General features: G+C 44.0%; 1 protein-coding gene and 1 pseudogene across 1 annotated transcript; one reads left to right on the plus strand and one right to left on the minus strand.

The window, feature by feature from the left end:
• The first annotated feature begins 950 nt into the window (after positions 1-950).
• Positions 951-15453, plus strand: LOC103303281 (glyoxylate/hydroxypyruvate reductase B-like). Its single transcript, XM_054724194.1, has 7 exons — positions 951-1055; positions 1152-1285; positions 6377-6761; positions 8172-8343; positions 10217-10395; positions 11387-11483; positions 14904-15453. Exons 3-7 carry the CDS (start codon positions 6380-6382, stop codon positions 15058-15060), a joined length of 987 nt encoding a protein of 328 aa, XP_054580169.1. The 5' UTR covers positions 951-1055; positions 1152-1285; positions 6377-6379; the 3' UTR covers positions 15061-15453.
• On the minus strand, positions 4325-4450 carry LOC114230086 (small nucleolar RNA U109; annotated as a pseudogene).
• Positions 15454-15652: the final 199 nt, after the last annotated feature.

Consider the following 15652-nt stretch of genomic DNA (forward strand, 5'->3'; position numbering starts at 1 on the left):
GCCTGCGGGACGCCCCGCCCCGCGGTCCAGAGGGGCTGTGCTGTGTCAGACCGGGCCGAGCTTCACTGCGGGGCCACAAATTAGTCATTTTGCAGTCATGCTTCCCTGACATAAACTTGTCAAAAGCAGTTCATTAACAGAAAAACTCACGCATAAGACTCACCAGACATATATGAAAATATTTCCTCCCATTCTGTGGATTAACTTTTCATTTTTTATTGCTATCTTTTGCAGCACAAAAGTATTACATTTTGATTACGTCCAATGTGTCTATATTATTCTTTTGTTGCTTGTGCTTTTGGTGTCATATCTAAGAAACCAAGTTCATGAATGTTTACTCCTAAGAGTCTTATACTTTTAATTCTTACTTTTAGATCTATGATAATTTTGAGTTAATTGTTGTGTATGTTGTTGGGTGTCCAACTTCATTCATTTACATGTGGATATCCAGTTGTCGCACATCGTGTTTTGGAAAGATTATTCCTTCCCCATCAAATTGCTTTGGCACCCTTGTTTAGGATGTGTGTGTTGTCCCAGGCAGAGGCGGGACTGGGGTTGGGCTAAACGTAGTGGGGCGGAGACGCGGGTAAGGTGTGTTAGGCAGGTTGAAAGTCACTGTAAACTTTGACTCTGTGAGGAACCTGCCTGGGAGACTGGGTTCTACCTGAGTGTCCCTGAGATCTTGAGTCCTTTGAGAAGGTAAGTGTGTTCCCTAGCCGGTTTGGCTCAGTGGATAGAGCGTTGGCCGGACCAAAGGGTCCCAGGTTTGATTCTGGTCAAGGGCGCATGCCTGGGGTTGCGGGCTCGATCCCCAGTAGGGGGCGTGCAGGAGGCAGCCAATCAATGATTCTCATCATTGATGTTTCTATGTCTCTCTCCCTTCCTCTCTGAAATCAATAAAAATATATTAAAGAAATAAAGGAAGAAAGGAAGGAAGAAAAAAAGAAAAGGAAAGGAAAGGAAAGGAAAGGAAAGGAAAGGAAAGGAAAGAAAAGAAAAGAAAAGAAAAGAAAAGAAAAGAAAAGAAAAGAAAAGAAAAGAAAAGAAAAGAAAAGGTAAGTGTGCCCCTAGTTTGTTGTGGCGAGGGCGGAAGACTGGATGAAGCTCTGAAGCATGGGCGTGGCTTTGACCCCAAACCTCACCTGTGACAGGCATTTGAATCCTAAACCCATCCAGACCTGCATAGCAGGACCCTAAAGGATTTAACTGGAGAAATGCAACGTTGCCTCTTTTGAGGCAGGATGAAGGATGAAGGCGGCTTCAGGGACTCTGTCAGAATTTAGAGGTAAATGTGTCTATTATTTTTGTAAGCTGTAGGCACTGGCACATTAAGCTTTAAATGGGTAAAATTTGTGGTACCCACATCATATTTTAGTTCACAGTTTATACCCTTACATGAATCCAGTGTTTTAGGAGCTTAGCGCCTGTTTTTGCAGAGATATATTGTGATAGTATTGGTTTTAAGTTATATTGGATTTGTTGATACCTGGTCACTCAAGAAACCTCACATAAAAGGTACAAACAGTGCAGGTTTCATTAATCTTGAACTAGTAAACCGATTGTCAAGGAATCTGTAAACCCTTCGGCATATTTTAATCTTTTGGGTCCCCTTATCTAGTCATGCGCTGATCAGATAATTGTCCGTTGACTAAAATATCTCAGGCTCCTTTGCTGGACTCTGGCCCATGATTGGAGATGGTTAAAGTCCGCGGCAAGAGAAAGAGACCAAGGTGTGAGCCCTGCATCTGCCTGGTGCTCCCATCACTGTTACTTCCATTTCTCTCAACTGGGAATTTCATCCCCTCTTATTATTTGGAGCAGCCATCAGTCACTTGGAGAATCTTGAGTCTTTTCCACATAAAACCACTGACAATAATGGTGTGATGGATGTATGTCATCATTGCTCTTTAACCAATGCTAATGGAAAGTTGCATACAGAGTGATCAGGAATCATGCTTCCTCTCTGCAAAAGTAAACTAAAATCTTCTTATCTTGAAGTCCAAAAATTTTTTAAAACAGCTTTAAATAAATGTTAAACATTTTTAATCATGACCCAAAGATGCATTCATTAACCTCAATTCTTTTTTTTAATAAGTCTTTATTGTTCAGATTATTACAGTTGTTCCTTTTTTTCTCCCCATATCTCCCTTCCACCCGGTTCCCACCGCAGCCCATGCCCTCACCCCACCCCCATTGTCCTCGTCCATAGGTGTTCGATTTTTGTCCAGCCTCTTCCCACCCCCCCACCCCCTTCCCCCCAAGAATTATCAGTCCACTCCCTTTCTATTCCCCGATTCTATTATATTCACCAGTTTATTCTGTTCATCATATTTTTTATTCACTTGATTTTTAGATTCACTTGTTGATAGATATGTAATTGTTTTCACTTTGTTGTTCATAATTTTTATCTTCACCTTTTTCTGACTCTTCTTAAAGAATACCCTTCAGCATTTCATATAATACTGGTTTGGCGGTGATGAACTCCTTTAGCTTTTTCTTGTCTGTGAAGCTCTTTATCTGACCTTCAATTCTGAATGATAACTTTGCTGGGTAGAGTAATCTTTGTTGTAGGTTCTTGCTATTAATCACTTTGAATATTTCTTGCCACTCCCGTCTGGCCTATGTAGTTTCTGTTGAGAAATCAGCTGACAGTCATATGGGTACTTTCTTGTAGGTAACTAACTGTTTTTCTCTTGCTGCTTTTAAGATTCTTTCTTTGTCTTTTGCCCTTGGCATTTTAATGATGATGTGTCTTGGTGTGGTCCTCTTTGGATTCCTCTTGTTTTGGGTTCTCTGTGCTTCCTGAACTTGTAAGTCTATTTCTTTCACCAGGTAGGAGAAGTTTTCAGTCATTATTTTTTCAAATAGGTTTTCAGTATCTTGCTCTCTCTCTTCTTCTGGCACCCCCATAATTTGGACGTTGGTATGCTTGAAGTTGTCCCAGAGGATCCTTACACTATGTTCATATTTTTTAATTCTTTTTTCTTTTTGCTTTTCCAGTTGGATGTTTTTTGCTTCTTCATATTTCAAATCTTTGTCTTGATTCTTGAGATTCTTTAGTCTGCTGTTGGATCTCTGTATATTATTCTTTATTTCATTCAGTGTATGCTTAATTTCTAATTGGTCCTTTTTCATATCCTTGAGGGTCTCACTAAATTTCTCGGAGGTTTCTAGAAGATTCTTGAGTAACCTTATAACCGTGGTTTTGAACTCTATATCCTGTACTTTGCTTTCCTCCATTTCTTTCATGTGTTACATGTTTCTTTGTCTCCACATTTTGGCTGCTTCCCTGTGTTGATACAATGGGTTTGTGTGCTAGGTGTCCTATAAGGCCCAGTGGCTCAGACTTCCCAGTCACCTGAGGTGGATGCTCTTGGTACACCCCTTTGTGGGCTGTGTGCACAGTCTTGTAGTTAAGCCTTGATTGCTGTTGATATCACTGGGTGGTGTAGAGGGCCCCCTGGGAAGGCACATGGGCATTTCTTTAATTATTGTCAGCTGAACTCAGGGCTCTAGGCAGAGCCACACCCTGGGAACATGCTTCCCCAAAAAGGCTGGACGTGTTATCAGTACTGACTCTTAACTCTGCCCAGGTGTCCGGGATTGTAACTTTGATATGTAAATCCAGTCAAGCACCAGGAATGCTCAGGCCTACTCAAGAATGCAAACAATCTCCTTTGATCCTAACTTTTAGTGAAACCCCCTGGTATTTGGGGGTATAAATAAACACGTTGCGTAGGCTCTCTGGGTCCCTGTCCCTCCATCAGAGGAGGCAGCGTCCCACCCGGCTCCCAGCTTTATAAATCTATCTCTGCGTCTTCTTTCTTTCTTTTATTTCTCAATCCCTGGCCACCGCCACTCAGAACTAGTTAATCTCTCTTTCTGTGCTAGACATGGAGAAGGGAGATCCCCACTATATCTGGCCCCCACAGCAGGGTGGAATTGACCTCCAGACCAATTGGCTGTGAGGACCAATTGTGTCTACAATGGGAGAACTGCTGAGCTGGAAACACCCTTATGGTGCAGGACTTGCTTCAGTGGGGCTTTGGTGCTCACTGAGTCTGCCCCCTGAGTGTGTCTCTTATGGATGTGAAGAGTTGAAGTCTGGCATGGTCTCATTTTGACCACTGGGTGAACTGGCTCTTGGATCTCCAAGGAGGTGCAAAGTCAACCCCTGCCTGAGGCCACCCAGCAGGAGCTACAGAGAGATCTGCAGATTCCTCCTCTTAGTTTGGGGTTTGGAGGTGCCCAGATGAGGCACAGCTGTGAAGCAATGCAGGTTGCTGAAGAGCCTTAGGCCTTCTTCTTTTTTTTTTTTTTTTTTTTATGTAGGAGAAATATACTACTACTCAACCTCTCCTGTAAGGTTGGCAGCCCTGAGAACTCCTTTCATGTAGCATGTTATGGAGGTATTCCTGCTCCCAAAGGAATGAGGAGCAGACTTAGGCCTTCTTTTGGAAGCTCTGGGATTCTTTGACCCAGCTGCAGTTTGTTAGGTTAAGTTGCAAAAGGCCAAACCATTCATATGCAAAGACCTCTGCGCACAGCTTGGGTGGGGTTGTAAATTGGGTGGGGTGTGGTCTCAGGGAATCATGGGGCGGTGCAAACAGCAATGGTTGCCCATTGGCCCTGCGCAGGATAGGTCCCTGGGTCTCTGTGTCCAGCGGCCCTGTGCAGGAACAATGAACGCTGTGACTACCTCTGAGAGAAAGCCGCCCTTGTGTTCTGGCCCGATGCCAGACAGTTCAGTTTCTCCTCATATGAGTCTGAGTCCCCAGAGTCTCGCCCGGAACTGGAGTTCAGAGCAGTCAGGAATTTGTATCTCCCTCCAGATTGAAAAAGACCACAGTGTACTCAGTCTGTTTCCATGAGCCTCCATACCTACACTCTTCCGCACCTCTGCACCTCCTACCTACCAGTCTAGATGCGCTTTTCTCTTTCCTTCTTGTAGAACCTCCATGCAGCCAGCCTTCCCATGGTTCTGGACGATATCCGTTTTTTCTTTTGGTTGTAGTTTTGATGTGGTTGTGTGAGACAGCAAGTTCAGGTGTTTACCTATGCCGCCATCTTGGTTCCTTCTCCACTAACCTCAATTCTTGAAACACAACAGGTTTTACTTTTGTAGGAAAGCTATGAAATGTCAGAAATATCTTATTTTTAGCAGTAACAAGGAATGTAAAACCTTATTTAATTCATTTGACAGATAACAAATATCTTTTATTGTCACAGTAAAAAAAAAAAAAAAAGGTCATGTCGACATAAGAACTTCCAAACCTATAGAGAATATTTATAAGAGTTTATTTGAGACAAAACTGACTGTTGCTGGAGGCAGGATCTCAAGTGCTCCCCCAAAATGACAGTTTTCAGTTTCTTTTTGCATTTGGAACCAAGGAGGTAATGTAAGGAAGATTCAATGAAGGTGGGAGAAAGCAGGTGGGGGATTGGATTACAGGGGAGTTAACTAAACCATGCCCCTCTTGAGGGTGGTTACACTTCAGGGGTTCTCAAAAATAGGATTAATATAGCATTTCAAAGGTATGCTAACTTAGACACATAAAAACATTAGACAGGGTTTGTGTAAGGCAAAGATAAACCTTTTACTTAAAAAGTTATCTGCCTTCCCATGACTACTGCAGTCATCTGCCCAGTTAGGAATTTATGATCCAATCACTCTGTGAGGTTACTTTCTATAGTATCCCATCTTTGTTCACAGACAATTTTAGTAGCTAATGCTGCATACATAACAAATTATCCTAAATTCCAGTGGCTGGAAATAACAAATGTCTATTATCTCCTAGATGTTCAGGTCAGAAATCCGGGAGTGTCTTACCTGAGTGGTTCTGGCCCAAGATCTTTCATGAAACTTTATTTATTTATTTATTCAATTTTTTTTATTAAGGTATTATATGTGTACATATCTTACCATTGTCCCCCTCTCCCCTCGGATCTTTCATGAAACTTAAACAAGGTATTGACCAGGGCTGCAGTCACCTCAAGGCTCACCTAGTTGTTGGCAGGCCTCTTAGATCTGCTTCCAAGCTCAGTCATGGCCTCTGCACAGGCTGCCTCCCAGCGTAGGGGGAGGGGAAACAGGCAGTGATCTCCCAACACATCACTCTGTCATTTCTCTTCACTAGAAGCACACTCCAGGATTGGGGTTTACACCAATGCATGGTTACCCGGAGGATGTCATTGGAGGCAGCTCAGAGGGTGTGATGGAGACACTGGTGCTCTCAGAGCTCTGGGTCTATTGACTTTCATAATGAATTGCAGCCTTGTTGTAATGTAGAAAATCTGAAGAGTAGCAGGAGAGCACATGGCTTGTTCTCTTACAGACTCTATTTTGATAGCAGAAATCATGGTTGTGTTTCTGCAGGCCATGGGGGATCAGGACCTACCAGGGGTTTTGGTGTCTGGATTTGAAGGGCCATCTGGTATATGTAAAGATCATGTTGGAGAGTTGCAGAAACACTTTAATCTCATTACCATGCAAGACCTTCTGGAAAATAAAACACAAGCGGGTCCAAAAATCCAGGCTGTATATATCTGGAACAGAAAGCCAGTTGTTGATCAGGAGCTCCTGCAGAGCCTGCCTGCCTTGAAGATTGTTGCCAATGCAGGAGCCGGTTTAGACCACCTAGACCTGAAGCTCATCGCCAGCTTTGGCGTGAAGGTGGCCAACACACCGCAGGCTGTTTCCAGTCCCACGGCAGACATGGGGATGGCCTTACTGCTGGCGGCAGCCCGGAGAGTGGTGGAAGGTAAACCATGTTGGAGATACTGGTTTTTCTGAGAGATCAGATGGCAGACACTTATTAATGCACTAGAGGCCCGATGCACCAAATTTGTGCAAGAGTAGGCCTTCCTTCCCTCGGCTGCCGGCACCAACTTCCCTCTGGCACCCGGGACCTGGGCTTCCCTCGCAGCCCTGGCTTCTTCAGGAAGGTCGTCTGGTCTAATTAGCATATTACACTTTTATTATTATAGATGACAAATATAATTTAACCTTCAAACTTCAAATCCTTTCCTGGCCCTGATTTCTTTACACTGTGTCCAGGACTTGGTGGCACTCGGTATTTGGAGCCCCTCCTGGTCAATTGCAGCCCACTTAGTGCCCAAGCCCAGTCCCAGGCATAAGTAGTTCAGCCGTCTGTCTGGTGGCAGCCCTACCAAATGCTACTCACTCACATACCATGTGGGAAGTGTGTGCATGTGTTAATTCAGCGCCACTGGGAAATGCCCAGGGGGTCATGCACTGACTGGTCAGCATGCCACCAAAGAGTGAAGGCCTACATGTGAGTAAGCAGAATCCCATCTGTCCACACATTGGACATCTCTGGAGGCATCCCCAGGAAAGGCAGTGTAGCAGCTCAACACTCGCCCAGCCTCCTGATGGAGCTTTGTTGTGAAGGGGTTGAAGAGAGAGAAGCAAGATGTAGTCTCTTTCTGTTTCTGACTGCTGATTCACACACATCCATATGCAGTCATCCACACATACTCACAGTCCCACACACAGTCACAAGCATATATAGTCACACATGTACACACAACCATACACACTCACACATGTACAGTCACACATACAGTTACACATGTACACACAATCACACATATACACAGCCATACACATATAGTCACACATATACAGTCACACACACACACACACCACAAAACCAAGTTTTTCTTTTTTTTTAATATTTTTTATTGATTTCAGAGAGGAAGGGAGACAGAGAGAGAGAGAGCTAAAAACATCAATGATGTGAGAGAATCATTGATCGGCTGTCTCATGCATGGCCCCATTGGGGATCAAGCCCACAACCTGGGCATGTTCCCTGACCTGGAACTGAACTGTGACCTCTTGGTTCATAGGTCGATGCTCAACCACTGAGCCTAAAACTAAATTTAACCAGAAATCCTTCCTTGATGTGAAAGGAATTTCTCTTTTAAAGCATTCCACCAGGAAGTGCTGGTTTTGCTATGAGGACACTGCCATCTGTTCCCCTTGATTCCCTGCAGCAACATTTGTTTGCTGTCACATAAAAATGCATGACAGCCATGGTCTGCCACCAGCATCCCATACCCTTGTGGACCTTGGCAAAAGGTCCCAGGAAGGGTTGTGGGTTTCTGCGTGGTACCATCTCCACTCCCCATTGTATTCTCATGTATCTTAGGTCACCAGTTGGCCACCTCACCAGATACAAAGAACTTTTCCACAAACTGGCTGGGCCAGGAAGTGACGGGGTCCACCCTGGGTATTATCGGCATGGGCAGTATTGGCTACAAGGTCGCTCAGCGGGCCCGGGCATTTGAAATGAACATTCTGTACCACAACAGGAAACGCAGGTGAGGTTCAGAGTGAACTTGAGGTGAACGGAGCAGAACTTACACCATCACTGCCTTGAATGTGCTTGGATGTATGACTCCCCATTTTTCATAAGACTCCCTACTCCTTCTTCCAGAAAGTGGGATTGATGGTCCAGAAAAGGACTGTGGTATTATTACGATTACTTAGAAATGTGGCTGTGACTTGTTTTCATTAAAAAATTTCACCAGAAAGAGATTTTAACTCACCTATACGTGTTATTTTATTATTATTATTTCTGAAGTGATTTTTTTTTTTTAATCATGGGAGATGCAGTCCACACCCCCTGAGCAATTTGACTGGTTCCTTTAGTACTGAGCTATATGCTCACCCACTCACTTATTCAATCTAAAAGCCATTTCCTCTCATTCGTGATTCAGCCCAACACCCAGTCCTATTGATGCTGTCTCCAAACAACCCTCCAACCAGCCCAAGTTGTCTCTCACTTCAGCTACCCTAAGGGGCTGGTGGCCTGCTCTTGAATACCCATCCCCTCTGCAAATCAGCCAGAGGATGGCCATTGTTCACCACCTTGCAGTGGCTCCCCATGACTGGAATTCCACATGGAATGGAATTCTGGCTGATGAGAAATTCATGGCAGCACAGTGAGCTGGGAGATTTTATGTCAGAGTCCATCCCTTTTCTCTTTTCTTTTTTAAGGAGTTGATATTATTTATTTATTTTAAAATATTTGTATGGATTTTTAAAAATATATTATTTATTTCAGAGAGGAAGGGGGAGAGAGAGATAAAAACATCCATGATGAGAAAGAATCATGGATCGGCTGCCTCCTGAAAGTCCCCCACTGGGGATCAAGCCCACAACCCAGGCATGTGCCCTTGACCGGAATCGAACCTGAGACCTTTCAGTTCACAGGCCTACGCTCTATCCACTGAGCAAACTGGCTAGGGCTGGATTTTTTTTTTTTTTTAGCAAGGAAGGGAGAGGGAGAGAGAAACATTGATGAGAGAAACATTGATAGGCTGCCCACTGCATGCCCCCTCCTGGGGATCAAGCCTGCAACCTGGGCATGTGCCCTGGCTGGGAATCGAACTGGCAATCGAATGGGACGATGCCCAACCAACTGAGCCACACCAGCCAGGGCAAGCCCATCCTCTTTTTCAATCACTGTTTGCACAATGGACTGGGAATTGCACCAAGACAAATGGAGACAACTTTCAGTGTGATGAAAGGGCAAAGGCAGAGGCCAGAGTTCCCCAGGACAAGGTGAGTGCTGTGGACCGGGCATTGAGGAGGGAGCTGGGTGTGTTGGCCATTCATCTTTCCTCCAGCTGTCCCTAGCTAAGACAGGTTAGGACAGGTTCGTATAATTTTATATTTCATGTTTGTATGGCAGTGGTGGTTACCTGGGATGCTGTGACCTCCTGAAGCTTGGCATTTCTGTTGAGGAATTAATTAGCTTTTTTGGGTAGCCAAAGCAGGAATTCAGATTGGACTAAAGTCAAAATACAATCCTGCCTATATCTGACCCTTGGGTCCTCGCTCCTGTTTAACAGACAGCACATCCAGGCACTCTCCTGTTTTGTTTTGTTTGTTTTTCTGGAAACTGCCATGTGTTTGCCCACATTCAGTGACTTAAAGCATGTCTGACGCACGATCAGGTTTGTACCAGACTCTGGGGGTTCAAAGATGCACGAGAGGAAGGTCCTGGTCTCAAGGAGCTGTGGGTCTGATGTGAAATCCTGCAGACACTGAGGGCTCGGCTCTGAGAAGCCAGGTGCCCAGGGGGGTTCCAGGGCTGAGTCCCCGGCTCCCCTCAGAAAGTCCTTCCTGACACAACTTGATGAATTTCTCACTAGAGAATGTGATTTTCCTTCCTTGATCTCCTCATAGGAAATCAGAGGAGGAGGAAGCTGTTGGGGCCACTTACTGTGAGAGGCTGGATGACCTGCTTCAGCGGTCAGACTTTGTGATGTTGGCCCTGAGCCTGACACCCCAAACCCAGAAGCTGATCGGGAGGAGGGAGCTGAGGCTGATGAAACCTACAGCCATCCTCGTCAACATTGGCAGAGGTACCGGCCTGCTGTCTGTGTAGCTAGGAAACCATGCAGGAGGAAAGCCCCAGGCTAGACTCTCCGCATTTCTAGTCAACCTTTCCCCTGAGTGGCTGAAAAACCCTGTTAGACTGGTGGGGCGGTGAGCTTCTATTTAGAATGTTTCTGATTTTTGTCTTCACATCTTTTTGAGCCTCAAATTAGTATCAAAAAGAATGAGAACACAGCAGTATGGGAGTTTTCAAATCCAGGTTCAGGCATCTACTTGGGGTGGGGACATCACAGTTTGATCTTCTAGGTCAGTGGTCGGCAAACTCATTAGTCAACAGAGCCAAATATCAACAGTACAACGACTGAAATTTCTTTTGAGAGCCAAATATTTTAAACTTAAACTTCTTCTAACGCCACTTCTTCAAAATAGACTCGCCCAGGCCGTGGTATTTTGTGGGAGAGCCACACTCAAGGGGCCAAAGAGTGGCTTGCGAGTTGGTTTGTCGACCATGGTACTAGGTGTAATTAAGCAAAATGTAGGAGGATGAATTTTCTGAGCCTTCACTTTAAAAAAAAATAACTTAGTGCTAGTTTAGTTATTTGACATTTTTGTAGTGCTGTATGTGTTTGTAGCCAGTTATAGGTCGCATTTGTGGCTGTTTAGTTTTTTAGTGTGTGTATAAAACGGGTATCTGGGGACTGTTTGGGGAGGTGGTGTGGTGAAATGAGCCAGTTGGTATCCAGGAGACTTGGCTTCCTTGCCTGTCAAATGAATATCGACTCTGCCGGTTATTGGAGGGTTTGGTGCAACTCTGTCGGTGTGGGCTTAGCACACTGCATGGCCCCTGGCAGGCTCACAATGTCCAACAGGGAATTAGCAGAATGAAGTTCACGGTCTCTTTGTCAGACCTTGGACAGGGTCAGGATGTGTTTGGTATCGCAGCTAATGTGACCAGAGTGTCTTTCCTGAGCACTGCCTCACTGTGGTGACCGCAGAGGACTTGTGTCTTTAACTCAGGTCTGTTAGTTGATCAGGATGCCCTGGTGGAAGCTCTTCAGACTGGAGTCATTGGAGCAGCAGCGCTGGATGTGTCGCACCCAGAGCCCCTGCCCAGGTAAGGAAGCCAGACGGTATCTGCAGTCCTTTCCAAACGGAGGGGTGGGGTTCCTCAGACAATCACCGCTCTGGCTTTTGAAGCTGTGTTGTCACACAACTGTAGGGTCTTGGCTGGAGGGGCCTACCTGTCCAGTTCTGCAGATGGTCTGGTCTCTGCTTCCACACCTCCAAAGATACAGGCGGTTAGGACTACAGCCCTGATTCTGTCATTTATTTTGAAACTTGATGCTGTTAGTCTTTAAGCTCGCATTGATTCCTCCAACTCTGATATCTACCCACTAATCAAATTCCTATCAGCTGAATGGCATTACAGAGGTTCTGAAAAGGTGGTCTTGACACCCTTTTAGGGGGGCTGTGAAGTCAAAACTATATTCGCAATGCTGTCAGATGTGATTTACTTTCCACTTATATTTTTTACTATTAATGACATGTAATGACACTTTGACAGCTAAAGGAATGTGTGCTTCTGTATTATTGTATTAATGTTTTCCAGTTTTAACTTATAATTCAGTAAATGTTGATAGGCCCCACATAAACAAATGTTCTTTGGAGTTTTCAATTTCTAAGAGTACAAAGATATCCTGAGAACAAATGTTTAAGCACCACTAATCCAGAACAAAAAGTAGTTCCAATATAAAGAAGCATGAACATTTTAGACAGCTGTCCACTTACTCAGAAACCTAGAAGTCATGTGATCACCCCTACTGTGTACTCTGCTAAAATGAGCTTTTTATTAGACTTACTAACAAGTCGCAGGGCAACTACCAGGGTTATATCCCAAAGTTCAATTTAATCTAATAGGTGGTGCTCCCAGGGTCCCATGTAAAATGATTTTTGTGGCTACGAGATTCAGCAATTATTTTATGAATAATTTAATCTTTACACGTCCATATTAATGTCTAATCTCTATATTATAAGACAGACTTGAGGTTTCATCTTGATTTTTGGGGGGAGACATTTTGTTGTTGCTTACTGTAAAAATGGGATTTTTAGGATTTTTAAAATCATACTGCATAAGTATTCTTTGCCTTACACAAGGATTTACTACAAGATTATTTTTAAAAGAAAAAATTCACTCACCAATAGTGTAAGGAACCCCCAAGATTATCTTCAGGCTTCATGATTTGGTAGAAAGACTCACAGAACTCAGAAACACTTTAATATCACACTTACAGTTTATTACAGTGAAAGGATACAGATTAAAACCAGCAAAGGTAACCAGCATATCAGATGGAGTCCAGGAGAAAGGAGGCGTGAGCTTCCAGTTGTCCTCTCTCAATGGAGTTGTATGGACAGTAGTTACTCCAGCAATGGTGTTTGACAGCACGCCCAAGCCTCAGTATCAAGGGGTCACATAGGCATGGAGTGCCCACATGTCTGACATATGTTACTTAGTCTCCAGCCTCTCCAGAGGTTACAATGACATAGAGTGGGCCAGGATACCAAGTGAGCAAAAACAGGCATTCACCACATATACCACTGTTAGCATAAACTATCTTGCTGTGCTCCAGGTCCCAAGAATAAGATGACACTCATATAGGCAGTATATCTCAAGTGTTCAGAGGTTATCTCCCAGAAGCCTATCTTCGAAGTGAGCAGGTTTGAGCACTCTAAGCCTGCTTGCTGAGTTAATCCTTTACTACATAGGCCATTCCCTGATCCTTGACCTAGGCTGTCTTACAGCAAAATGATCATATTTATTGAAGCATCTACATTTATTATAGTTTTTATATGACAGATACAGCCAGAGTATCAGTGTGACTATGCCTAACATTTGGAAGAGCCAGTTTGGGACAGGGATAGATTTAAGCAACAACTAACCCATTCTATAAAGCCATTACATGCATTTTTGTATTTTTGTACTAGTTTGTTTGCCCATTGATCTACCACTATTTGTAACTTATGATGAACTTATGCGGTACTATTAGTGAATAAATTAGCTGCTATTTAGCTAAATCTAGTTTTTCTTCGGGCCAGTCATTTCCCAATTGGTATCATATTCTGAGGGGGCTTTAACTCAACCTCCCAATACAATTGATCAATAATATCAGTATTATCATATAACTTATTTGCATGAGGTAGTTAAATTCTACCAACAATGCTAGTGTTACACCATATCACAATATGGTTATGGTATAATTCAATTTCATCACATAACAAATCAATAACAATTACAGAGGTATTTCCTATGCTTTCTCAACAAAATTGGCTCTGGCCTCACCCTGGATTGTGTGACTCAGTGGTAGAGCATCGGCTCACGCACTGAAGGGTTGTGGGTTTGATTCCCAGTTAAGGGCACGTAACCTGGGTTGCAGGCTTGATCCCCGGCCCTAGTTGGGGCACATGTGGGAGACAACCAATCAATATGTCTCTCTCACATTGATCTCTCTCTCTCTCTCTCTCTTTCTCTCCCCCCCTCCCTTCCTCTGTTCCACTCTCTCTAAAAATCAATTTAAAAAATATATATCCTCAGATGAGGATTAGCAAAACAAACAAAAAATTGGCTCTGGCCTCTACCCCCGATATTATGATGGACAGGTGTTACAATTGGTCATGACTCAGTTATTTCTGGGTTCCAAATCAGTTAGGACAAAGCCAGTCACTCTGTATTTTCTAACGTATGCTGTCAGATAGCAGGGCCCACCGCCTGCCTGTGGGGAGGACAAGTGTTTTCAGAAGAGTTCTTACCCCTGCCAGCTGTACTTCAGGATATTGCTTAACCCTTTGCACTCGCTTGCTTTTTTCTCGATTCCTTTATTCTAATGCTAACCGTGTCGAGTCACACTCGACATCCGAGTGCAAAAGGTTAAGTGGATCAGTCCTGGGAACTGGGGCAGTCATCGTGACAAGTGCCCCCAAAGAGCTTCCATAGGATTTGGGGTCCATAGATCCCAAGTGTGTGCCCCTTGAACCTCAATAGCTAGGTTGGTCACATGGCTACTATGGCCTCTGTCTATAAAATAGTCAGGAGTCCCTGGTGGGTCAGGTTACAGCCCTCTCCCGATGCTGGGTTCTAGTGTTATCCATCGTTATGTTTAGTATGCTTGACCCACTTCACTAAAAACCTCATCTTTCCAGGTTGACTCTCATCCTGTGCCTTATTCCTGGGAGAGAACTCCCTCTAATCTGCTAGTTTCCCTCTGGATGCCACTCCTTATCAAAGGTGCATTCTGCTTGTCCTATGACCCTGGACCAGCACCTATGTCCCTAATGCCCTATTCTGTCTTGTGGGCCAGTGTTTAATCCACCATGCATGTTGTGCTGTTATGTGCTAATGGCCTGGATGCAGTAAGAATATGTGTTTTGCACCACAAAATGTAAGGTTCCTCATACTAGGGTTAGATGAATGGTGGTCACACCTAGGTGTAATTTAGAGTGTGCTATAAGCCTCCTATAGCCTTCCCCATCTGTATTTCAGAGACCATCCTTTGTTGAAGTTGAAGAATGTCACTCTGACACCTCACATTGGAAGTGCAACTCATCAAGCCAGATGGCAGATAATGGAAAATTTGGTTGGAAGTATCCTGGCTTCTCTCAATGGCCTTCCCATTCCTAATGAAGTGCTACTTAAATGATTTATGTGGACTGAGGATGCAGAGGGATGAAATATGGCTTCCCCATAATATGGCTAATGGGAAAAATATTATTTTGTGTGTTGTATTTATGTTCAAGTCCAATACGTAGGTTGGTTTACTATCATTTTATCTGAAAAACTTAGAATAGTAACAATACTGATCATCTATTGAGAGCCTGGTAAGTGTCTTAATTGCGTTCTCACTTCATCCTCAAGGCAGCACTATGAGGGAAGTGATCATCATTCATAATGAAATTGAGCACAGTTATGTGTTTAACATCCAGAAGTTGCAAATATTTGAATTTGGATTAAAACCCTGGGCTGGGTCAGTGCATTTTCCAGTGGGCTGTTGCTTTCCATTTTGTTAAATTCCCATAGTTTCTTGGATTAGGTAGCCTTCCTCATATTCTAATCACTGTTCATTTGTTTCTTTCAATCACTCAAGCAATGACTATTTGTGGTAGGCAATAGATAGGAGTGAGAAGAGCAAGAACGATGGGCCAGGTACAGAAGGTCAGTAGGGCAGAAAGCACTGGATGCCTAGCAAAGGACAGCTACAGGGTGGGACCTCCTCCCCAGGGTGACCTTGTCCC

The sequence above is a fragment of the Eptesicus fuscus genome, chromosome 12 (genome assembly GCF_027574615.1).
Source record: "Eptesicus fuscus isolate TK198812 chromosome 12, DD_ASM_mEF_20220401, whole genome shotgun sequence".
In the NCBI taxonomy this organism is placed as follows: Eukaryota; Metazoa; Chordata; class Mammalia; order Chiroptera; family Vespertilionidae; genus Eptesicus; species Eptesicus fuscus.